We start from the raw sequence: 25850 nt of genomic DNA on the forward strand, positions 1-25850 counted from the left end.
TATTCTTATTTTTGAGGCCCCTAATAAATGGCACATGTAATAAAAGATCTCCTTTGGAATGTCACTGATGTTGTCACCACTCTGTCCCTTTGGTGTTGTCACTGGCCTTTGCTCAAACATTGAATCCATTATCTAAATCTACTTTATTGGTCCCAACTGGAGATTAAGCAAAAGTGTTTCCATAGCATAAAAAAGCCCTGAACGAAACCCTTCCTCCCAGCCAAACTCCAGCCCTCAAAACCACAAAATATTGGGGTGGGGAAAATGTGATAATAAGTTTGACTCAGAAATTTTCTTTTTTCTGTGTTTTTTCTAAAATCTATCTAGTCTTGTGTTCTTATAAGTAAAATTGCAGTATAAACTGACATATGGGTGGTGGTTGTTTTCCTTTTCTTTTTATGGATAGGAAGGACGACTATATTATAGCCTGAACTTGTTAGTATTAATGTTTAAAATGGAGTGATGCATTAAAAAGTAATAAGCACAGCAGTCTGAATGTGTCTGTTGCAGTGTTAGTGACACTATGATGGATTAACAGCCTGTAAAATAGAAATGCATGCTCTGGCAAATATTTTACCTAACACTTATTAGTATATTTATGGGTATCAATTTTACTTTTACGTTGCATCTTTTAAGCATAATCATGGTTTAATATATTTTAAAAACCTACAGACCTATAAATCTGCTATTCTTCTGCAGGTGTGAACTTTCCATGATATGTAATGTCAAGTAATATTATTAAAGTAGAAGTAGAATTTGAGCATTATACACAAGCCAGAATTTGAAACCCCAGAATAAGAAACTATCTAGCTGTTTTGGTGGTTTTTTTTTTCATGTGATGGGGTATTTTGTATGATGTTGGAGTCATTCATTATGCCCAAGTCCACTTTTCCTCTTTAGAGTATTATAGAAGTGCCCTAATAATAGATGTTTTCATCTGTCTGCAGCAGCCAGGTGCCATCAATTAATGCTCACCAGAACAAGAAGGCACTTGCACTGGTGGGAAAAAATGCAATCCTAAATTTGATTCTTACCCAAGGTGACAGTAACCCCTTAAGAAATGAAACTTGATTTGCATAAACCAGCAACTCTTAAATAGCTTTTATCAGCTTGGTATTGTGACCTTAAGACAAATAATGACTTGCTTATGCTCTTCTTGAAGTTAAATCGATTTCTAACTCTGGAAAGTTTGAAATATGCTTAGTGCTCCCCAGTATTATTTTAGACCTTATTGGAATCTCTTTTCTTTTGGTAGTTCCTGGTGGCCTTTACCTGCAATTGATCAGATATGTAAGCCTAATAACTTCACAGGACACTTTATTCTGTTGATATATATTATTTTTCCTTATGCAACAATTTAATGGAATTCATTACCACAGTGTGTTTCTTTTTAATACATACTATTTCCAATTTGAGACAACTTTCCTTTTGAGGTAACTTTGATTTTCAGGATAAGTCAATGCTCACAATAAATGAAAAAGGCTCAACAGAGTGACAGAGCAGAGGTGGATCACAGGTTAGCAACTGCTGCCATGGAATTATACAAAATCCATTTTCTGTACTCAAGAAGCAGAACTGTGGTGAATATCAGATCAAGAAGCTGGCAGTTTAGTCAAGACTTCATAAAAGTCACATTCCCACCACAAAATTCATACTTGTGATGTAGGAATTAATTGGAGAGTGACAGAATTATGGGCCTCTGAAGTACCTTATGGCTCTGTGTAATTACTTGACATGGCCCTGTTTCTTGGATTAAAAGCCATGTTATGTTTTCCACTTGGAAATATGAATGTTATTTTGAAAATAATTGCATGCCAGCCTAAAGTTTGCTGATTGGTTTCAGCTGAGTGGTTGGAACCTTGACCTCCCTGATGACAGTGGCTCCACAGATGCCACTCCATCTCCTGCTGCAGAAGGTGCCCCTTTGACAGTGGCTGCTCAGGGCTGTTGCTCCTCCCTCCCCCCTCAAATACATCATTTTTGGCACCCAGTGTTTGTGTCACCAACCCTGCTAAGGTCTGGGGTAAAGGCAATGCTTTTCCTAACCCTTGGAGCTGCAACAAGGGTCCCTTCAAGTGTCTCTGAGGACTTTATAAGGTTTGGGGGGAACATTTACAGACCATTATAGACACAACCAGGGACTCATTGTAGAGTGTAGGCAATAATACATTCACACTTAAATATGCTGTGACCTCTAGTATTTTTTTTTTATTGTCAGAGAAAGAATGTTAGGTTCATTTCCATAGCATTCTGTCCATTATATCAGAGTTCTTAATTACAGTTTCTCATTTTTAAGTCCTATCTTCAGTTTGCAGGTATTTTGAATTCATTGAAAGCATTAACATTTACAACCTAGCACCAGCTTTGAGAGTAAAAAGATAGTTTATTTGCTTAGAGAAGAGTTCATTTCCCAGCGTGAAACACTTGAAAGAAACCAAAGGCAGACTTTGTCTTAATAGTTGAAAATTCAAAATAAATGAAGCTTATGTAAAATGGCAGTAACAGACTAGAGCTACAGTGGACTGCTGAAATTGGATTTGGGTAGCTATAAACATAATTAGCTTAAAGCATTCTAGCTTGCCATGCAGTGTGAGCTCTCATAGGCTGGGATTGATAATGCTTTGCTCTTTTGCATTTTAACTCCTTGTGGAGATTCAAAAGCCAGCTGATCTGAGGCTTTGTGGAAGGGAAATTAACCACGCGTTCCCGGGGGGGTTATGGCAAACTGTGAGCTTTATTGGGTGTTGAAGTGTGCTAAAGATAACGTGGCAGTAACCTAAAATGCTGCACTACCAACATGCTAACTAGGATTGTATATCAGTATTTTAAAAAATTTTTAGGGATTTGTGTTTCTAGTTGTGTAAATGATTGATTATATGTAAACATTGGTTGTGCATGCTCTTAATGCTCTCATGGATGAAATACTAGTGCTTGATTTGACTTGAACAATATACACAAACAAGGTGATAATATTATAAAGTTGCATATAAGAAATACTGATGTGGTTCAGAATTTCTGCAGGATTTTTGTTTCTCTGAAACACGAGCTCATGCCCATTATGTGAAGTTGTGCTCATTTAAGACACTGAGTAATGCTACTTGACCTCAATCTTTGCTGTAAGTGGGTTGGAATTGGCCAATAACTTGGCATTCCCACACCAGTGGAACACTTAGATTTATACACATGAGACCTCCATAAAATTCTAGGAATACACGTTCAGCCTCTCCAGAATAGGCTTCACGTGCAGCCTCCTGCTCTTTCTCAGATGTGTGGATCACCTGAAACAAGGGAGCCTGTGTTCTCACAGCAGGCAAACACTACTCCATGAGTGCTTCCACCACTGGGCTGGTTCCAAATAATAAATTCAGAACCTTCAGATTTTGCCTTTCATCTGACAGTCTCAAGCTTTGCAAAGATGAGATAACTTTTGTTATCCCCCTACTTCTCCTGCTTGTATTTTCCATGAATAAGTGTAAGTGAAACATTATGCTTGCATAGAAGTAAGGGAAAGTTTCAGAGAGTTGTTGAAGGTTTTTCACCATGATATTATAGTAAATTGTTTACTGTATGGGGTGACTATATTCTTTCACTTTTTCCCTTTTTATTCTCTCACTACTTTTATTTAGTGGAGATTTTATGAAATGAATTATTTCAAGCAAGACTAAGAATGGACAATTTAGTCTGTTAAAAAAAATCACTGGAGAACACATTTGAGGATTATAATCTTAGTATTTAGAATTGTGGAGGAATGTAGTTCAAAGCAAGTATTAATACAATGTCACGCAGAGTAGTTACAGCTTTTCTATTTTTGCAGTATCTGAATCTTCTAATATATGTGGAATAAAGATAAACTGACTTATTTCCTTTCTTGTATTCTTTTCCAAATACTAATATCCATTGAAGGTGGCTTACATCTTCAGCAAGGCTTTTAGTACTTCTGTTTAGAACTCATTGTAGATAAGCATTGGAAAAAAAATACAATAAACATTTGTGTTAATTATATCATTTCCTCCTACCCTTCTCCCCTGCACCATATGTTCTCTTCTCTGTATGGCTCTCAATTGACTTTTATTAGGGTTTGATACGTGTCTAATCAGAGACCTCAAAGTCTGTGCTGATGATGCAGTTGTGACCCTGTTTCTGCACCCTTTCCTAAGTGTAAATATGCCTGGAGGTGGAAGAAAAGAACAATGGGGTTAATTCACCAGGTAGTTATTATGTGTATTTATATATGGGGCTTTGCCTTAGTCTATAGTCTCTGCTTCAGCCTTTGTGTCATATCTTACATTACCCCTTGACCTGGATGTTTTGATTGTTTATTTGTGGGTTGGCTTGATTGTCTTTTGTTTTTTCTCCAATCCCTTGGTTATTTTCTTGAATGTGGTCCTCTGAAAAACCTTTGGGGATTCATCAAGTTTCTCTACCTCCGTCTGTGACTTTCCATTACACCATTTGAGTCACAAATCCAAGTTTTATTTCTGCTTTCTTAGGGAAAACAGCTTCTTTCATTTTCTGTGAGATACCAAAATGAACCATTGTACTTGATCATCAAGGACACAGCAGAAAATTACTTGCCATTTTCTATCCCTTAAAAATGAGAGGCCAGGAGCAGGGAACTGCAACTTAATACACCTGTATGGGGAGCTCTACTTCAGAGACCAGTGGCATGTAAGGAACTTACCTGCACTTTCTGCTGAGATGCACTTTGGTTTCTGAATGTATATTTGCTATGTGCATAAATGCTTTCCTTCTCTGGTCAGTTATCTGTGCATACACTTTTCTAGTGGGACCAGAAATTATTCCAGATTCAGCAGTTGTTTACAACAGCATAAGGACATGATAGAAATGCCACATTACTTCCAAACGAGAAATTCATTACTATGCTTTGAAACTGGGCTTTTTGCAGCCTTTGCTCCAGGACATCAGAAGGCTGGAGCAAATAATGAATCACATTGCTCTATCCCCACTAAAAAGGACTGAAAATCTCCAGCAGAACTTATCACTTCTTTTCCCTGTGTCTTCCTTGGTCCTTCATTATGCAAACCCACTTAGGGAAAGTTTCTGCATCCTGATGGGAGCAACATGGGAGAAATGCTGACGTGACTTTGGAATCCGGTGTCACAACTGCAGTGATCTGCATACCAGGAATAGTCAGCAGTGGTCAGGCCAGGACACAGCTGCAGACAAGTTGTGGTGTCACCTGTGGTGCTTTGTGGGTGTTATGGTTCAGGTTTGCTTTCCATTCACTGAATGGTCAGGAGGAGCTGATTTCCTGCAAGGACAAACCCAGTGTGCACTAATGAAAGGTGCTGAAAGCACTCTGAGTATAGTGTACACAAGTGCTTGTTAACGCTAACAAAGATTGCTCTTCCAAGCAAAAAATTCTCTTCCAAGTGAATTTAGTTTCTTAGACCAGCAATAGTACAAATACAATTTTTGTGTTAAACAAATGTGAATGTCCAGTTTTGCACACAGCAGGTGCATAAACTGTAGGTTTGATATAGTATTGAATGTATGATAAATATAAACAAAGTCAAGGTTTGATGAATGACTTTATCATCTTTTCTTGCCAATAATTAGTGATGTGTTAAAATATGCTGGCCTCTTGTACACAGGCATTTTGTGTGCTTTCAAAAAGCTTCCAGTAATGCTTTCAGAAATGAAGGTAACTGTTATTTGCCATAAGGGCACTGTGTTGGCTTGAAGCAGATAAGGATCTTTGTTAACATAAGAACTGTTTGAATCTCACAAGACGAGCTGATGTATTTACTGCCTGACAGTGTTCAGCATGTAAAAAGAAGTAAACAGCACAAGTATGGAGACATTCACCCATTTCTCTTTCATTCCTGGCTTTGGAAAGATACTATTGTTTATGTAATATGTTCAAAGGAGCACATAATTGATTATATACTGTTAGTCAGCCATGTGCATTTTTACATTTCTGCCTGTAGGTAAGCTGAACACCTGGTGACATGGCAGCATGTTTTAAACACTGCTTAGGAAACCCACAGTAACAGCACAGATAACAGGACTTTCAAAATGGTTCAATAATACACAAAATAAGTGTTCCTTTTAAGATTTTTTTTTTCTTTATTGCCTTCATACACAGGTATTAGTACAGAGGGAAATGTGATCTATTTACTGTTTGTGGTGGGGATGGCTGGTGGGTGGTGAAACTTGCAGGGTGCTGTGCTACTCTGTTCTGCACAGTTCCCCTGTTAGACTTTCTATCTTTAAACTTCTCATTTCTTCTGAGAAAGCAGGAAGCTTTTGTCAGCTAGCTATTGAATAGAGGTTTTGATATTTAAAGCAAACTGTTCAGTGCTCTTAGAGATGTTAATGCGGAAAGAAATACAGGTACTACATCTCGAGCTTCAAGACAAAATATTAAGATAAGGACAGTGTACAAAGGCAGAGTGAATATTTTGAGGTGTTAATTCTAACTACAGAGGGAAGAAACTAGAATTCTGGAGCGGACACTGGAGCTATATTGTAGGATGCAAGGATGACTCAGCCCGTGCTCAGATCATGGTCTTGCCATACTTGTTTACATTAAAGTTCAGTTGCTATTTTAAGTCTGCACATTTAGTGGAGAAGAAGGTGAGAAAAAAGCAGAAGGAGAAGAATAAGAGCAAAAAGAGGGAGGGAATATTTTGAAACGCAACAACAACAGAAATACCTGGACCAATCCCTCCTGTTCCGTATGCTGCTCTCTCAGTGGAAGAGCTTGTAATCCTATATTTGTTATATCAAGAGGATTCTTCTATGAGCACAAATTAATAATTTATTCATAGGCTGGAGTCAGCCCGCATTGATTTACTTATGCTGCATTTCTTTTCATTCATAAGCCTTTGCCGGTCCCGAGCTCTCGGAGAGTGACTTGCTGCAGTGCTCCGGCGTGGGAGGAAGCAGCAAACGCGCCTTTATGCACAAGGACGTGCTCCCCACGACTCGATTCAATGTGCGAGCCTGACCGAGAGCCGGGGCTGGCTCCGGGAAGCCGCTGCCGGGCGATGCTCCCCGGGCAGGCGCCGCCGCGACAGGTGCTCGTCATGCAGCCGTGCCCTGCCTGAATCGCTCTCCGGTGGGTGTGCACGGCCCCACGCCCCCGCCCCTGCCAGCCCCGCCGAGCCCTCCCAAGCTCAGCCCCCGGCAATGTGCAGCGCTCTCTTCTCGCCTTCCTGGAAGGGCTCAACTACACTTTCAGCTCCTCCAGACTTTCTCTGCTTTTGCCGTACCCTCCCTCTGGTCCAGCTCCTCCTGTGCCTGCGTCTCTGTCTCGGCGCTATCCCGTTAAAAGGCTGCTGCTCCTGCTCCGCTGAACCAGGGCTCGGGCTGCCTTGATCTGGGATGAAGGCTGGAGGTTATCGGCGAGGGAAAGGAGAACTCTAGGCAGCTTTCCATTTGCAAAGTGAGCAGTAATTGCAAGAAGACAGCCTCCCCAGCTGGAATCAATAGTCTGCTTTCTTGCTGCTAAGGGCACTTTGGAGCAGCAGTAGGTCACTGAAGTAACTTCAGCACACTGCTGACTGCGGAGTTGTAAAGAACTACATGCAAGTGGCTGCAGTAGTGCTGGAAAACGCTTTGCTGTTACCAGGGACACAATAGTTTTCAAGTCATTAGAGCTTCGATTCTGGTCCGCTCTTTCCATTACACAGAGAGGGTCATTCTTTGGAAGAATGAGGATGGAGCTGTGAATTTTTCTTTTCTGGTATCCCCTTCTAGTGGAAGGGGGTAAGAGTGGGGGAAAAGAAGCCTTTAGAAACAAACCCCCACTGCTGCTGAACTCAGCTTCACTTGAATTTCCCCAAACCTTTGCAGGCACAGAGAGGCACAATGCCAGAGAACCTGAATCTTCTTCGGGCTTTTGGGGGCTTTTTCTTTATCTTCTGGACAGCTTTTAACACAGCCTTAGTGGATGTGGTTGGATCGGAGCAGCAGATCCCCTTGTCAGTGTAAGTGCTTTCGTGCTATTCCTCTCAGGACCATGCTCAAGGATGAGAACTTGGCTGCTCAAGTTCTCCTGTTTTTGTATTGCAGATATTTGGCTGTTCCAGGGCACCTTTGCTCCTCTGTCAGCTGTGTTTAAAGTGGTCGTCTCCAAGGCGCTTGGCACTATGATTTTATTGTAGGAGCATGTTTTGGTGGAGTATGTGGCCACCGAGTTTTAAGTGCTTGCATTTACTGAAACTGATGCAGTTAACACTTTCTCACGTGGGAATTTATCATTCAGAACTGTTTTGCCATTTTATCTGCTATTTTCCTTTCAATGGATATATGTCATGTTGTGCCAAAGCACGTTTCTGTACAAGTTAATTCCTTAAATTTTAATGGTTCAGGTTGGTAGTTTCATATCAGAGGCCTTACCTTAGCACAGGGTCTGGTTTGTGCTTATACTTGCACAGCTTCACTGATCTTTTGCTGTGCTCAGGTTCCTTAGTGAGCTCTCTAATGCAAAATTGCTCGGATCCTTCTGAGTGCAGCTGAAGCTGTTACAGTCTCTGTTGCTAGCTCTGACATGTGTATTACATTTCTTCCTGTCTCTTTTTTTTTTCTTCACAGTGTAAAGCTCTGGGCCTCAGCATTTGGTGGAGAGATCAAATCTATTGCAGCCAAATACTCAGGTTCCCAGCTCCTGCAGAAGGTAAGGATTTCTTTGGTTATAATAAGGAAGGTTTTAAGAGAGAAAATGGAGACAGATTTAATTTTTTAAATGAACAGGAAAGCAGTGCTGTGCATGCTTTTGTCCAAGATCTATTTTTGTATTGCATACTAGTCCCTGATGACTCTTTGCATTGCACTGCACTATCTGTAGAGTCCTTGCTTAACCTGATATTTTTCTGTTGGAATGACTTTTTTTTTCCATTGGAAAGTAAACTCCTACACTTATTCCTTGTAGCCTAGGCTTCAGCCCAGGTTGCGGGTGTTTAGTCTGGTTGCTGCATTATGATGATGATGTTTCTGTGCAGAAACAGCTGTTTCTTATGAAAGATTCTAACTTCATTCAAGGAGCAGAATTAGTGCATATTGTATTATGTTCACCCTGGGCTCTATGCACACAATGCGCTGTATCAGGAGAAGGCGGCTGCACTGTTGTTTGTCATCTCTGCAGTTTTTACAATGCCATTATTCCCCTAATCATCTTAACCCAGTGCTGAGATGTATTACATCATTACAGATAAGAGGAATGAATGTGGTTATCTTCTTGCTCAGCTGCACAGCTGGGTAATAAGGTGGTGAAGTATAGCAAAAACTTGAGAAATTGGTATAAGTCTACATAATTGGGACAGAGGGTAATGAAAAAGCAGATTTGAGTATTAAGTATAAATCAAGGACTCTGTTTAATTTAAATATGCAACCTATAGTAAACGTCTATATCGTGGACAGTTTATTTTTACAACAGTTGCAAAAAAATGAGAGACTAAGAGGAATATGTTAGACTGAGACTGCTATTTTCAGGCATTTAACATGTGATTCTCAAAATGCAATATGTAAATGGAAAAACATTGAGACATTCACTGATCAAAACCACTCATTCAACCCATATATTAAATTTCTGCTGAATTTACGCAGACATGATTTTTAGTTCTGAGTAACACTAATTTTATTTTTTGTCTGATTGCGAAGGAAATTATTCCTTGAGCTTTTAGCATTTATTTCGAAAGGCTTATATATGTGTGAAATTATATAACTGTACGTGCAGCAGCTGAAATAAAAAGCTTGTGCTATCCTTTAAAATGAAAGAAACTAGCTTTAGTAATTACTAAAGTTGTATGAATTCTTTAGGAGCTTGCCTTTTCAGATTTGTATAGCCAGGACTGTAAAACATGAATTTCACTAAGCGAAAATACTGAGCTATTAAGAACCAAAATATCTGTGGTCTCTTACTGCCTTTCAAGGCCTTTAAATGGCTTCACTTCAATATGTTGGGCAAACTTTCATTTTATTATGAAAATCTGGACACTCAATATTTATTATACTTCCAGCTCACATTCTTTAAAGTCTGTGTAGTCTTACATTGACACTGTTATTTATGAACACCTTAAATTCATAAAGAAGATAGAACTTTCATTTTTGATTAGTTTGTTATCAAGTATTATTAAAAAGATTTATTTTTTTTTTAATTGGGCCATAGCAAACAAGTATCTTTATTTAACTTTGGAGCTCTTCCATGTGCAGCCATTTCTGCGCAAAAATGGCTTTGGAAATGAAACGTGCCCAGTCCTGAGCCCAGCTTTTGCTAGGAGAATATGGAATGTACCCTGTGTGGCAATCATGCTAAAACCCACAAAGAGTCAGTATGGAATCCTTAATCCTCCTTCTCTTCCTCATAGTAGATGCTGCTGTCATCCCTTCTGTGATGTATTTTTTCCCTCTGAAGTAGCAACGTTGGTTCCTATTGGTTGTTATAATTGTAGGTAATTGGAGGCTATTCATTTTACCTTTTCATCAGCATCCTTTCTGTTTCACTAACCAGTCTGTGCTCCTGTTTTTGAAGATGGACAGTTTGTGTTCTTTCAGAGCTATTTTGTTTTTCTTTCTTGCTTATATTATATTTCCTTATTTAATGAAAGAGAAAAGAAAAACACCGCAGGTTTGGCAGGTATTTAGAGCATTTATTTCTCAGTCACATGTATTGTTTTTTTTTCTTCCTTCTGGTTACAGTAGTTTTTAAAAGATGTCTGTTGCTTTTTTTTTTATTTAGAATTCCAAAATGTCTCTGTCCGTTTAAGCTTGCTGTATCCTGGTGTTGATTGTGGCCAATGAGCCTGGATGACAGATGACTTTAGCATGTACTTTTTTGTATGGTTATAAAGTATATTTTTTCTGTAAGCTTGTGTGAATAGAAACATACCAAACTTCAAGGTCTGCAAGTATTTTCAACATGCAAAGTCAGTGACAGAGGTTGTCACAACAGTTAAGGAGGTGATAGCACAGGAGGGCTCTAAATACAAATGCCTTTTTTTCCCACCCCCTCCCTCCCCACTAGCCAGGCATCAAGAATATGTTTGGTATTTACTGTGAGCTCTGGGTGATCAGAATCCATGTCATTTTAAAGTCAAGATTCCACTTTTAGAAGCAGTGAGACTTCTGATATTACCAGAGGAGCCCACATTTCCTGATTATGAATTAAGCATCCTTAAACAAGTGAAGATATAAAATGTGTGTATGATTATGGATCTGGACAGTATAGATTCCTCAACTGTCAACTGCTTTGGAGTGCCATTTAGCTTAATACAGGCTTGCTAAATGAAAAATTAATGTAAAGGTTACTTGATTCATTCTGTCAGCACACACAGTGAGTGCTGCTTTCAAAGGGATGCGCTCACAGTCGTGATTGACAGTCTCTGCTGCCCAAATGTTTTGCACATTGAGTCATTTGACCCACACTAAAATTTCATTGAGCAAATTAATTCGTGTGAGATACTCAGTAAAGAAATTTTTTGCCAGTTTACAGTTGTGAATATTGATGGAGTTATTGCAATTCTTAAGGTCTTGCTGTACTGTGAACATCAAATACGTTACCAGCATTGGTGTTCTCTTGAGTTTGTAAAAGATGTATAAGAATATTTTGGTTGCTTTTTAAAAGTATATTTTTAAATCCACTGCTTCCCATATCTTAATTGAATGTTTCATTATTTTATGTCATTATGATAATCTTATCCAAGTATTTTGTTATGCCACCTAGAAGTATCTGGGATACATGACTTTTCCCAAAACTGACTTTAGATGAAATACAGATGCTTCAAATTGCTTGGAAAATAGTTCAGTAAGTAATTTCAGAAATTATGATGAGGGTTTAAACAAAATTAGCACTTAAAAAATGTTCTACGCCTTGCTTCAAAGAGATGGAACACCATTAAGTGCAAAATAAAACATCCAGTAGCAAACAGGACTGTATTATTCTTAGCTAGTCTGGTTTTTGGAGGCTTTATAGTTGTCATATAGATTTGGAGAGACTCCTTGATGCTCTAGAGATGTTCATACTCTTCACTTAGCAAATACTACTGGGGCCCAAGAATTAATTTTAATTCTTTCTAAGGTGGTTTTTTTTTCTTAGACTGTCAAAAGACATCTGCCTTATTTGAATCCTGACAATTTCAATTTTTTTTCTTTTGTAAACACGCTGAGTTTTGTGGGTCCTGTACTGAATGTGAGAGCATAGCCCACTGGCAAAGCCAGGCTTCAAATATGGGATGCAAAGCAAGGCTTAGGTGCCAGGAACATATTCACTTCAGCTGCTGCAATTAGAGTTTTGGAAAACAGGCTTTGGGGAATGCTGTTGTAATATAGTAAAGCTCTTAAATCAGTGCAGTGTGTGTCTGTGTGAAAGTGTAGTGTGGTCTGTGCTTTCTCAGGTTCCTTTTGATGAGACTCTTTTTAAAAAATATTCTGAGCTTTGGTAATTCTTCATTTCTTCCTGAATTGTCAATATTATTTATTGCAAATCTAGGAATGGTGAAAATACCCTCAATTCCTTGGTCCTTCCACAAGGTTTTTTTCGTGACCAGAAGCTTGTTTCAGGCTCCCTGAGATGTTCCTTATGTAAGTTGTCTGCTGGAGCACTCAGTGTTATGTAAGCCCTGCCTGCCTTGGTCTGAAGCAGGCTGGAGTCTGCATCTGCCTCTCCTTTCAACAAATCCTTCATTGTGTTGGGAGCTCTCAACTCATTGTTTTCTCAGAGCAGGTTTTCCAGCCAGGAGGGCATTCCTGTTTTTAAAGATGCAGAATTGCATTTTATCTCTCTGACAAGGATGGGGTGCTGTATCTTAGTAGTTCCTTGCAACTGTGGAAATGTCAGTGCAAAATTAATATAACGGGGTGATTTAGATCAATTAGCATTCAGCTGGTGGATCTGATTCATACAGTACATCTATCTTTAGTTTAAATTGTATAATAGGGACTTAAATTCTTAGGCAAGTTTAGTGCAATCATCTTGACATTAATTGCCTTTCTTTTATTCAGCCTTATGTTGGGTTTGGTTTTTGTAGGCTGTTTCTTTGCTCAAGACACTGCAACTACTGCTTGGAAGGAAAGGGTCAAGTAGGACTGAGACCTGCAGGTTGAAGGATAGGCATGGACTGACTTTTTGGATGTCAATTTAAACTTTTGCCAGCTGATCAATTCTAAAACAGCAAAAATAATATATATTTTTAAAATCAAAAATAGGGAAAAATTACAATTAAAATCTGTAGGCATATGGCTGTGAATCCAAAGAGACAAAAAACCCCACTGAAGGACACCACCACCCCCAAAGCCCAAAATCCAAACCATGAGCAGCAAATCCTTTCTCCCCACCCACCAAACCTGACACCTACCCCAAAGCCCAAATTCAAAACCCCACCAGCCAAGTAAATGGTGTAGAGCTTACCAAAAACTGTATTCAGAGTTAATTCATTATAATTTGGACTCCTGAAGTCTGATTTATGTAAAATGTGTCTCTTAGCACTGACTTAAAATCAAACCTTAGAAAATAAAACAAATATACACCTGAGAATCTTACACCAGTGTAATTCTGTTGATTAATGCAAATGATGTTTTGGAACTTGCAGAGCTTGAATCTCCATCCCCTTTAGTACCTGCAGATCTTTGGGCTACATGAACAATGAGATTATTCTCCATGCCAAACTAGGTGCAGAACATTTCTGTGTGCTTTGAAATATTTTATGTTTTCTGCAGATATAAAGATGTAAATTCTTCTGGATAGATATTTTAACTTTGGTCAAGAATAAAAAAAATCAAGCACACCGTTATGCTACCAATATATTTGGTGGGAAAACCTGGTGGGTTCCACACTAATCTTCAGGTAGTATGTTGATCTGTAGAGGAAAGAATTAGTCTTATCAAACATTGAAGACTTCCTTCTTTTTCTCCATAACAAAAAACCTTAGCCTTCTTTTTTTTGTAATAAAGTTCTGCCTTTCCTGGAGGTATTGGAAAATTTTCTTTCTCTTCTGTGATGTTCGAACTGCACCTTGAATGATCTGTGATTTGTACTCTCCTCTCCTGTTTGAATGTTACAGTAGGAGTAATATTTTTTTTGGTGTTGTTAATGGTTTTAAAATGTAGTCAAATCAGCTTGAATATCAAACATCATGTTTTAGATTTCACTCGGTCTAAAAGGGAAGCCATGCTGAATTCATGTTTTGCTTCCTTCAGCACTCTCTATTTTGCAGTATGTTCTGTGTCTTTCTGGGTTGGGGTGTGATCCTCTTGTGTTATTGAAAGTAAAAATTTGTATTGTTAGTAGGTAAGAGGAATATGAGATGGCTTTAGTAAGTTCATGATAAATGCATTACACTTTTCTTAATGTCTTTTAATATGGAAATTATTGAGCAGACAATCCAACTGGAAAACATTAGATCTTGAAAGGAAGAGAATGGTAATTCCCTTGCTTAATGCATTTATGGTTGTTTGTTTTCACATCCTGTATTGGAAAATGCTTACATTTCAAGGTTAAAGGAGCTGCTCTCCATGCAAATTATCTTGCCAGTGAAGGTATGTAGAGCATGAGTAGATGCTGTATGGTAGTGATGATTCACTCTTAAGTAACTGCTAATCAATACTCCACACTTTCAAATGTCATTACAGTTCTGTAGGGGACAGTTTTTTGTTGCTGATAATAAGTCTTAACACATTTTGCAACACAAATTATTTATTGATAGGGTAGATGGTATTTCAGTTTCTGTAGAAGCTTCACTAACAGGTTTTAATGAAATAGTTAAATTAATTTGTAGCTTTTGTGGAGTTCCATTTTGCTTTTTTTGCCTATAATGTTTTTGCAAAAATTATATGGATGATCCTGTTTTTATGATCCTGTTTAGCATCCACCAAGTTAATTTGTGTAAAGCTGTAGTACTTAGAGTGTGTGATCAAACACTTGCAACATTTGTATTTAAAAAGGAAGTCTTCACAAAACCAATTCTTTTAAAATCATAGTTGGAAAGAAGTTGATAAGGGTCTTGGTAGCCTTTCCAGAAGTGATTAATTTCAGAGATAAATAATTACTGAAAATATCCTGCCCTCGTGTCTCCTGGGACCTTCCAGGTGAAGTAATGTAATAAATACCACTACACTGGTTTTGAAGACAACGATATAAGACATGAGGGGATTGTGTTTGCTCAAGATACTCCTCCCATAGGATCCTGCATCCAGCATACCAAAAAAAGGCAACATAAATTTGTTCTCCACATCCATAGTAGATGTACAAGAACCTTGTAAACACAAGAATTAATTTTAATTGTGTCTTTAAACAGAAGAATTAATTTTTTGCTACTATCAATTTGTTTAACTGTTTTTTTTTACTGAGAGAAAACCCTAGAATAGTGTGGAACTCTTGCAGGTTGGCTGCTCAGACCGGGTTCCTGGCCATTTTGTAGACTTTGTTGAACTGCCTGATATTAGGAAGATGAGCTAAATCCTTTATTTTGGACTATCATCGATTACAGTAATTTTATTTCTTCTTTGATGTCTCTAGGTCCTATTAATCTTTGTGTTTATATCTCCTTAAGACATAGCTGGGGTGTCCTTCACTTTTCAGAGCAGAAACCGGTTATAAACACAATTGTTAGTGTTGTACAGGTAGCCAGGCTGGATGAAGACTTGCTGGTTTTGCCCTCCCTTTTTAAGCACAGAAATCATCTTATTTAAATATCATTTTACTATAGAGGAATAAATATATCAGCTATAATAGAATAAACTTTTTGGAAAAATATGTGTACTGCTCACGTAATCCCTTGTTGGACTTCAGGTCTGACACCCATGTGATAAGACAGCAGCAGGATGAGCTTTTCAAGGTGCTCCTGTGTGTTCTTGTGTCAAATGTAACTATGAAGTCCACAATGGAACTTCAGTGGGGCTTGTAAGACTCTGGGATGTCCCAGTGAGAAAGAAGGAAATGATCAGATGTAAACTCCTGGTAGTTTCCTTATGTACCAGCCGCAGGTTCTAGTGCTTTGTTATCAATGATTGAAACTTTTAAAGCTTCTTCTTCAATGTTGTTATTCTTGAGAAGAATTTTCCTGAAGAAGTACCTGCACTGAAGTTTTGCTTCTTTATGTGGAACCTGGTAGGTTGGTTGGATGGGGTCTTCAAAGCATCTAGATTCTTGTAGTGATTCTTCATCAAAAGAGTTTGACAAGTGATTTTTCTAACCATGATTTCTGTCTGTCAAGATTGCTGAAAGATCTGGAAAGAGTTTAACCAGTGCATTTCACTGAGGTGGTTAAAAAACAAAAAAATTATAAAATCTTAGGTGTTTTCTTTGTCAAAGCATCTGCTCCTACTTGTGTGTTTTGCTTTTACTTTTCTTAACTTGACACACTTTATTGTTGTCTTTGTTTCTCTCCCTGTCTCTCTCTGAACCACCTTATTTATCTTTCATTTTAATCTTTCAGTTTTTAAATGGGCATATTTTCTAGAGAGAAGTGTTTTCTTCTGAGCCTGATGCCAAATGTTTTGCATAAATAATTTTATAGTACAGGCACTTAGAGATAGTTATTTCTATTTATCCTTCTAGACTGAGATCTTAGAGAACCAAAGCAAGTAAAAGATGAAGGAAAAAATTGTTCTCAGGTGCATTAACAAACAAAATTATAAGGTGGCCTAATCCACATCATAAGATTGGGGGTATAAGATGAGAAATATGTGTGTATAATTAATTCAGAATATCAGGGCTTAATGCATGGATCCTGTGGATTGTTGATTAGTAAAGTTTCTCATATGTATGCCTGACAGTAATATAATTGAAGCATTCCTCTTAGTTTTTAGGAAAGGGTGGAAGAGCTTCTAATAGTCTCATAAGATGTTTTTCCTTGGTACTTTCAAAATGTGGATTTGACAGGCTTCCGTGCATTTTGTGCAGGTGAGGGATTATATGTCCTGTCAATACCATTCCTCTACAATGTGCAAGTTGAGAAGATTTCTTATGCTTAATGTTCTTCTGAACATAGTGATACTGAATTAGAAAATTCTAATTCTACTCTAAGAATTGAGATTTTTGTGTTTGACACTAATGACTCCACAAAACTGGTTCTGGAAACCAACACTCATCACCCCCTCTATACAAAGCCTTCCTATCTTCCACTGTGGAGCTCTGTTTTTCATTATTTCTGGATGGATGGAATAATGAATTCTGGAACAGGATTTAGAAGGTCTTTTAACTCTGATTCCTGTTCAAAGCAGGGTCAAAGCTAAAATCAGTGCAGATTCCTTGGGTCTTTGAGTTTGATCTTCAAAACCTTCAAGGGCAGCAGAACCACAACCTCTTTGGTTCCAATGCTTGTCTCTAGTCTGGACAAGAAGTTACTTGAGTTGGAACTTCCCATTTCTACTTGACTGCTGAGTGTCACTTCTACCTCCCTACCCATTGTTGGTTCATCATCTTCATAATCTCCTGGAAGGCATGGAAAGGCACAGCACTTTGTCATGGCAGCACCCCTGAGGTCCCAGTCATAGACAACATTAAGGAATTCTTCAGTTGCTTCATCAGGTCTCAACACTTTATCTGACCTATTATTTTAAAATAGTTCTCAGTAGCTTTATGGACTCTTAAACTGAGCTCTCTGCTGTTTGATATTCAGGTGGGTTTTTACCACTCACAATAGGAATATGTAGCTGTTCTCATAATTATGAAGTCTCAAGAGTAATTTCCACTTAGCTGATTGCATGAATAGGAGAAGACTTTTTAATTTGTCGTGATAACACAGGAATTTATTTTCTAATCTAGGGCTAAGACAAGCCATTTAGCTCCCACTTGCTTTATTAGCTGCTTCTTTTACTATCTTTATCCCCCCCAGTATCTTAAGTGAACTTAGTGTTGTACAGAAAGAGTCTGTCAGCTGGTGGAAGGTTTTATGTCTTATTGTCTACTTTTACTTTATTCTACAGTAGCTGTCAAGGGATTTCTTTGTGCTTTTATACACAAACAAGGATTTTACTTGTTTTCAAAAAGCGGGATTCAAAATTATGCAGTCATAAAATCTGTAGCCTGTTAGGTAACAGCACAGTGAAAATGCTGTTTGGAATGCATTATGAAAACTCTGGCCAGGGCCCCAGCATGCAGTGTTCCTATTGTTCCTCCAGGATCCATTTTAATACTTGACTATTCAATATACTTTGAAGATTTTGTGTCAAGCTATCTAAAATTGCTAACTTTCAAAAGAAACATAAAAAAATCTACATACTATGGGTATTAAAATTTGATGTGTTGGGAACACATCATTGGTCACAAAATTAGATAATTATCTTCTAAAGTAACAAAGCTTCAGAGATAAAAAGCAGGAACATTCAAACTTTGGCTTTACCTTGAAGCTAAATGTCTATCATCTTCTGACAGCTGTATGAAATGTATGAGTACTGAGCTGTTTGGCCATGATGCTATCGTATTACATTAATGGCAATTTTCACTGATAATGAAAACTGGTAGGAGGCTAAGAGCAAAGCTTTAGATTATGACTTGCAGCCATTGACTATCTGCATCCAGCAGATTTATTACCCCCTATGCACATTGTGCCTTTTATAATGTTTTCTGCAGTTTCTTCATCAAAGTACAACAAGAAAGCTATTATAGACGGCATGAAAGGGAGAAAGTCTGGGTACTCACTTCACATTTCAGACATGCACTCGTTACAAACTGCGATGCAGCTTTACAGTAAAAGTAGGGATAAATTCTAGCATCCCCCATGAAACATTTGAGAGGGAGAGGAGTGTGAATGAAAGAAAACTGGAGAATTTCTGTAGGTCAACACTAATTTTCTATGTATAGATATATCTGCCTTTTATCCTGGGGCTGTGATAACCTTTTCTTGATGGTCTACTTAAGTCCTGTAATCTTGGTGGCCAAAACTCAGTGCAGTCCTTAAGCACAATGCTAATTTAACCTGTCATGTCACACAGACAAATCTGGTGCACACAGTGGTGGTAGGATTTCATGGAGAGTGCCAGAAACCTTAAAATTGAAAATTAAAAGTGCCAGTGTAACTCCCCTCTCTCCCCAGCTGGAGGCATCTGTGTAAAATGGGCCTAATAATACTTTTTTCCCCTCAAATTTAAAAACTTTGATATTAAACTTAGGGGCACTTCTTCATTATAGAGAGTTTAGCATTTAGAGAGAATTGGCTGGTGAAGAACACCCTTAGCATATGGATATGGAAACAGAGGGAAATGGAATGGAATGGATCAGCTCTGAGAGCTACAAGGCATTAATTTTAACACACTATTTAAATATAACTGCTTGCACTACTGAAAAGATAAATGGTTTCCTGTAACATTCCTGAATAACTACAAAATTGATAAAAACTCAGTTTTTCCTGTTGTTGATATTTGGTGTCTGTAGCTGGCAATAAATCTCCATATGCCATTGCACTGGCAAGGGAGATTGAACCTTTTTTGTCAGAGGATGAATCCCTCCTGTGCTTTGAATACAAGGTGATATGCTCTGCTGATATCAGAAAGTAATTTGCAAATTTGCAAACCTTCTCTTCTTCCCCTTATAATTTTTTCCATGCTGATATTTCTTTCTCATTATACATTTTCCACATAGCTACAATTCTGCACTACTTTTTCCTGTCTAGGTCCTTCAGACCTTTTCTGACCTATTCTGGTTTTCTTCCAAGTAAGATCCAACCAACAAGACTCTCATTAGAGTCAAATTCACAATGGTTAAATGCAGGTAAATTGGGAATTGAGCAATTTTATTTATTATTTTATGAGTGTCTGATTATTTCTGTCTACATTTCAATTACCATAGAAATTTATTTTCACATGTTCTTTGTCACTCTGTCCTTTTCTTTACTCCTACTTGTTTATAGCCGTTGCTTTTTACCTTTGGAAATTTTTGCTATTAATGTAATTTTTCTAAAAGTTCCTTTAGAACTTTTATGGTTCTGATTATGGTTGTAATCACAATACTGCAGTAAGGATCTGGTCACCTGAGAAAATGATGCAGAAATAAAATGAGTAATAGCTCAGTAATAGTTTTATACCTAAGAATGGTGGAAGGTTTTGCAAATACAGCTGTTTTTCTTAAAATCTTTTCATTAAATTATGATGCATGAACCCTTAAAAGGAAGAATAAATAGATTAGGATCCATTGGTGCACTTTATACATTGTGAATGTCATTGGAAAAAGAGGGTGGTTATGTCCCCAGTAACAGCCAATATACTTTGTTGTGCCTTGGATGGCATGTGCAGGAAATGGAGTGGGAGGGACAGAATTCCCTCCAAATCCAAAGGGAAATTCTGTCATGGAGAGGGAGGGAAGTTTTGCAGAAAGGAGCCAGCATCAGGAGGCTGCTGCAGGCTCAAAAACCAGCTAAAGGTGAGAACAGGGACACATAAAGGTAGCAAATAAAGAGGAATGGAACACATTGAGGGCAAAGAAGCAGAAGGAAGCATGTTGGTTTCTTCTCTGTATTTTAAGACAATTGGAGACATTTTTAAAAATTGTAGTTTGCTTTGCTGAAGTTCTTTATTCTGTATAACCCCAGTGTAATAGGAATATAGTTCAAGTACCTTCATAAATTGGAACTGCTCCACTCCAGTCCACCTTAAGCATGTTATTAATGTAGATATATATTTGTTCAGTAGAACTTCCTCAGCATTGCAAGATGTCTAGGGAATTTTGTCTGAAAAAGGATGGCAGAACACAGCATGATATGAGGGATTGGGACCTATACTTATGTGTTGGAATAATGCAAATGTTAGTGTATAGTATTTTTCATCTAGACCATATTTATCTGATTGCATGCTGCTTATTTATCTTGGTTTATAAATATACAGGAGTTGAATTACTGAAAGCTCTAATTATTCTGAACATCATTTGTCAGACAAAACCAGCTGCTAACTCAGCTCTTCTCAAGAATCTTCAGTAAAATGCACAACCTAAATAATTATGTCTTGAGAAGTACAGAATTCCCATTCTTCCCACAAATCCTCTCTGCTTGTTGGGTACCTTCCTCTCCAGAGTCTAGTAAAAGCCTGGGTTTTTCTGATGTGGCTGAAAAGACAAGAAATCCAGAGTGTTCTGTGGCTTGCATTGCTTGGGCTTCACTCACAGCAAATTTTTCCACATTATTTAACCTGTAGGTTGGCAGAGATGATTCCTTCCAATCTTGGCTGAAATGTTGATATGTTCATTGTCTAGTGCAGCCATTAAGCTGAATTAAATAGTATTTCTGCTTTCAAAACCTTCAAAACACCTACAGGTCTAATTTGCCTCTGACCTGGTGATTAACCTCATGCAATTCTGTTCTGAAATGTCTTCTTCCATGTGTATAAAGATGTACAAAGTCCTGCTTTCTGTCTACAGTTAAAAAAATAATTGATGGCAGCTTCTGTGCAAAATTTGCTTCTGTGGGGTGTGTTTTAATAGGTGTGGTACTCTTTGTTTTGTGAGTTGGGTGGTTTTTTTTAATAAAAAGGGGTCAAATATCACAAGTAGGTATAGATGAATGGTTGATCTAGTTGACTGAACAGGTCAATTATCTGTAACTTTGCATATATAACAATGCTGTCAAAAAAGAAGAACCCTCTATATGGCATTTGTAGCATCTGTTTCCAAAGGCTTGAATGAAAACAAGATGTGTGCAGGATTAATGTTATTATTTCAGTCTCGTTTGGAAGTAAACTAATTAGCACAACATTTGAATGCTCAGCAGTTCAGGGTCGATTGAGGCCAGTGCAGATGGGAGTCACCTCTCTTGTGGATGTCAGTGGCACCTCTGCAGCAGCCTTGTGCCTGAAGTGAGGCTGGTTTTGGGTAGCTTTTAATGAAAAGTTCTTGCCTAAAGTGTTGTGTACCTCAATTATTGTCAAAGAATAGCAGATTCTCTGTTGAGGGTCTAGGGCTGAAATCATCACTGCTGATGAGAAGTGATGTAAACAAGAAAAGTGAAGGAAAGAATTGCTGTTGACATGCAGGTAGTTAAGCCAGAAAAAAATTCTACATATATCTAGGATATATGAAAAAAGCCTGCACGTACTGTGCAAGGCATGCTGCCTTGCAAACCTTTAAACCAGTTCTTGGAATGCTAAATTTTGTATAAATTGTAAAAGGATTGGATCTACAATCAGGTAGGTTTCATTTATATTCACAATAATCATACACAGTAATGAGACTGTTATCTGTAATGAATCCATATTCTCTTGGAAAAGAGGGGGAGAATATTTGAGGGGGCAGTGTTCTTCAGACTAGAAAAATGTTATGGTTTAAATATGAAGAGCAATTATAAATTTTCTTGATGGCTTCACATAAGTTGAGCTGTAATTTATTTCACTGCAAACGTGTATGTACTTTGCTGATTTCTACTTTTTCTCCTTGGTGGGTAGGAGGTTAGAATTGAAAGATGGCTTTTGTTTCCTTGTTTAATTGCCTAAAAGGAAAAGTGACTGGAATAGAATCCCATTTCTTGTAGGGGAACAATAAAATGAGATTCTCTCACCTACTGATTTCAAAATACGCACTTCTTAATTCTGTGCATTGCTTCCCACAGGAGCTGGCAATCCTTCTGTGACACTAGCTCTTCTCTGTCCTTGTATCACATATAAAGAATTGCTTTTTTCCCTTTTTAATGAGTGGCTTGATATACAACATGTCTTTTGCCTTAAGCATTTATTTCCATTCTCCTTTCTAATACATTTAATTTCCTTCCCCCTACAATTGTCTGTCCTTGCTTCAGACTTCTGATATTATTTGATAATTCACTTTTTCATATTACAGTCTATTTAATTCTGTTTTCAGATTTACTCCTGTGTATTAACTTACATGTTTAAATATATATACCATATAGTAAAGCTGTTAGTACCTTCTCAGCTCCTGGAAATACCCCAATACCGATCTCTGAAGAAATATCAAAGCTAACCTTGATGTACATCAAATCCCTCTGGGGGTGGTGACTCCACCACTTCCCTGGGCAGCCTGTGCCAGTGCTTGACCACCCTTTCAGTGATGAAATTTTTCCTAATATCCAATCTAAAACTCACCTGGTGCAACTTGAGGCTGTTTCCTTTTGCCCTACGACTTGTTAACATGGACCTCTCTGTCTCTACCAGCGTCATCCAGCCTCTTAAATGACCCTTGGTTTTGACTGCAATTAGTCTAGAACTTTTCCTTGGTTGTGGAATGTGATTTCCTCTGGAAAGTGTAAATTATTCTCTGCTAATTCATTGTGCATGAAACAGCTCAAGGTCATGATTTGCTATAGTTGCAGAAAGAAACTGATTTACTTGGCTGTTTCTTAATGGCAACCTCCTTCGTTTAAAGAGAGAGACACTGTTGAAAGGATTTTACAACTGCAGGCTAAATACTGTGCTAGCAAGGGGTAACAACATTTGTGTAGTTTTATGCCTCTTTTTGACTGCATATTCAAAATTCCATTTTTAGGACTATTTACCTGTTCCATCTTAACTTTTATCTCACTGCTGTTGATAGATTTTACAAGATATGTTAAATATATATGTACATAACCATATGCCATCCTTAAAAAACAAAACCCCCCAAAATCTTGGAAAACCTTGTATTGCATTTGACTGTTATGTAGCTGTATGAAGCATTATGAGGTTTGGTAAAAACAAATATAGAACCATTTGAATACACCTTATTGTATGAGATGGTGGAATTTATAACTTATGAGCTACATACTGTGTTGTCTATTCTTTGTTTACTGTGTCTAAATAGTCCTTAAAAATCATATAGTAGAATTGGGATATGATACCAAGTCTTGATAAGGTTTACAGGGTCAACTTTTTAATTTTTATAACGTGGTTATCCAGGAGAACAAGAAAAAGGCTGATAAGAAAAAAACCACCTGTACAGATTCCTTCCCTGCCATGTATTCATTATACATTCAAGGATTGCTCTACCTGTGCAGAGATAAAAATACCCAAGCACTGCAGCAAGGTGTTGTATTGCGGGTGGTGTTTGTCCAGGCATGAAAAAACCCTTCCTTACTCTGAAATGTGGAGAAAATGTGAACAGAGATTTACTTTGTAGTGCTACATAAGTATTAACATAAGTATTAATTTGTTTATTCTGAATTAGAGAGGTAAAGGAGGAAGACAGTAGGTTAAGATGAATACCATTGTTCATTGTGTTAAGCCAAGTCTCTTGTCTGATGTTCTGAGAGCAGGATTTAATTGTTGTTTGGGGTTTTTTTTGTAAGATGCTGTCTGGATTCTTTCTTGACCCTTCAAGGAAACAAATCCTTTCCAAAAGTATCCTTTGCAGCTTCCTTACCATAAAGTTGTTGCATGCGTGTAGATGAAAAATAGAACGAATGAGAGTTAAAAATGAGCAACATTCCCAAGGGCATCTAATTTGGCCAGAGCATGCTGTGAATGAGATCTTAGTTTTACCTAGTTATTTTTGGTGTGTATTTCTTTTGTTTGAGGTTTATTTTTGTTTTACCCAAAGTTTTATAAGGACAAAATAACAATTTGCTACTTAAACCATGTACATGCAGCCCCACGTAGAAGTGGTGTTTTAGTAGTGCTTGGCTACTGTCTGGGGAACTGTAAAGCCCAGAGCTGTTGCTATGGCAGGTGTTCAGGAGCAAAGAGCATTAAAAAATCAAAATCCTAAAATCAATCATTCTTCTATTTTGGGGGAGGATGGGGTATAGGTATAAAAAACTCTCACTTTTTTTGGTGCAGTTAAACAAATTCAAAGTAAAGGAGAAAATTGTTGAGGAAACTTGACTTGTGGAATCATCTTATTTCTAAGGTTGGGCGTGAAGCTGACATCAGAGGGAAAATAGTGGAAAAGAGAAGAGCAGGAAGTGAAGGAGTTTGTGGGTTTGTCTGGGAGCCTGGTGTAGAGGCAGCTGTGTCATGGTGTCTGTGTCTTGCCCCAAATCTGCTGAGCTGCCTTCTGAAGAGTCTTTGTCACAAATGCTTTTGAAACAGACTATAAAGCAACTGCTCAAAGGGAAGTAATTATTGATTAAAACTTAAAATTAAAATTAAAGTTTTAATCAAAGGGGGATTTTTTTTAATGATATGTCCCATATTTTTTGATGAGTGTTATTTGAAAGTGGTTATTGTGTGTTGGACATGTAGACAAGTGTGTTTCTGAAGATCAGTGTTGCTTGGGTACTCATTTCCTCAGCTTTTCTGTTCTGGAACTGGGAATGACAGCACAGTAAGACAACAGTAGGTGTTTATCCTTTTGTCTAGGCATAGTTCTTTCTTCTTTTTATTTCCTATCACCGAAGGTAAATGTATTCCTCTTGTAAACAATTGGCTTTTAGTTAGTTTGCTGATACTAAAAGATGAACTGCAAAAGTGCCAGAGGGTATTAAGTCACACTGGGAGTCTTAGTTGCACTGGTTAATAGTCCCAGCAAGGTATCTTTGGGGTACAGCTCCAGTCCAGAGCACACTTTGTCTATGAGCTGATCCTTACCTGGACTCCATGAAGTTTTTAACCCTTCCTACCTGGAATCAAATTAATGACAAAGCCCTCCCCACCCACTTCAGCCCTGCTTCTCTGTGGGTGAGCTGTCTGAAAAGTTCCTGTATTCAGATTCCACTCTCTTATATGTTTCTCTGCTGAGCCTTTCTCATCTGATTGGAATAGCAATAAATAGATAGTTATTAACAGGCAAATTAGAACAATTGAAATGAGGCAAAATATTGCTTTCTACACACTGATCACTATTTCATTTTCTGCCATTTTATTAATCTGTTTGGGCTGCTGAGGATAATTTGCCCTTCTCCTCCAACTAAGCAGATGCAAATTTTCAGGCAAATGATTCCACCCTTCAGAAGAGTCTCTTTAATTGGTGCCATGTGCAAGCCAGAATTTTTAGGTGATCTATCTCAACTTTTAGAAATAAAACCTTCAGCATTCCT

At 37.9% G+C, this 25850-nt stretch overlaps 1 protein-coding gene across 1 annotated transcript in view; it reads left to right on the forward strand.

Moving 5' to 3' along the window:
• The first annotated feature begins 7183 nt into the window (after window positions 1–7183).
• Window positions 7184–25850, forward strand: part of CACNA2D3 (calcium voltage-gated channel auxiliary subunit alpha2delta 3) — a 385100-nt gene continuing 366433 nt past the window's right edge. The window contains exons 1-2 of the mRNA XM_031058245.1: window positions 7184–7955; window positions 8563–8644. Coding sequence (XP_030914105.1) covers window positions 7837–7955; window positions 8563–8644 — 201 coding nt within the window. The 5' untranslated portion in view covers window positions 7184–7836. The remainder of the gene's footprint in view (window positions 7956–8562; window positions 8645–25850) is intronic.

Source organism: Geospiza fortis, unplaced genomic scaffold (assembly GCF_000277835.1).
Source record: "Geospiza fortis unplaced genomic scaffold, GeoFor_1.0 scaffold78, whole genome shotgun sequence".
Lineage (NCBI taxonomy): Eukaryota > Metazoa > Chordata > Aves > Passeriformes > Thraupidae > Geospiza > Geospiza fortis.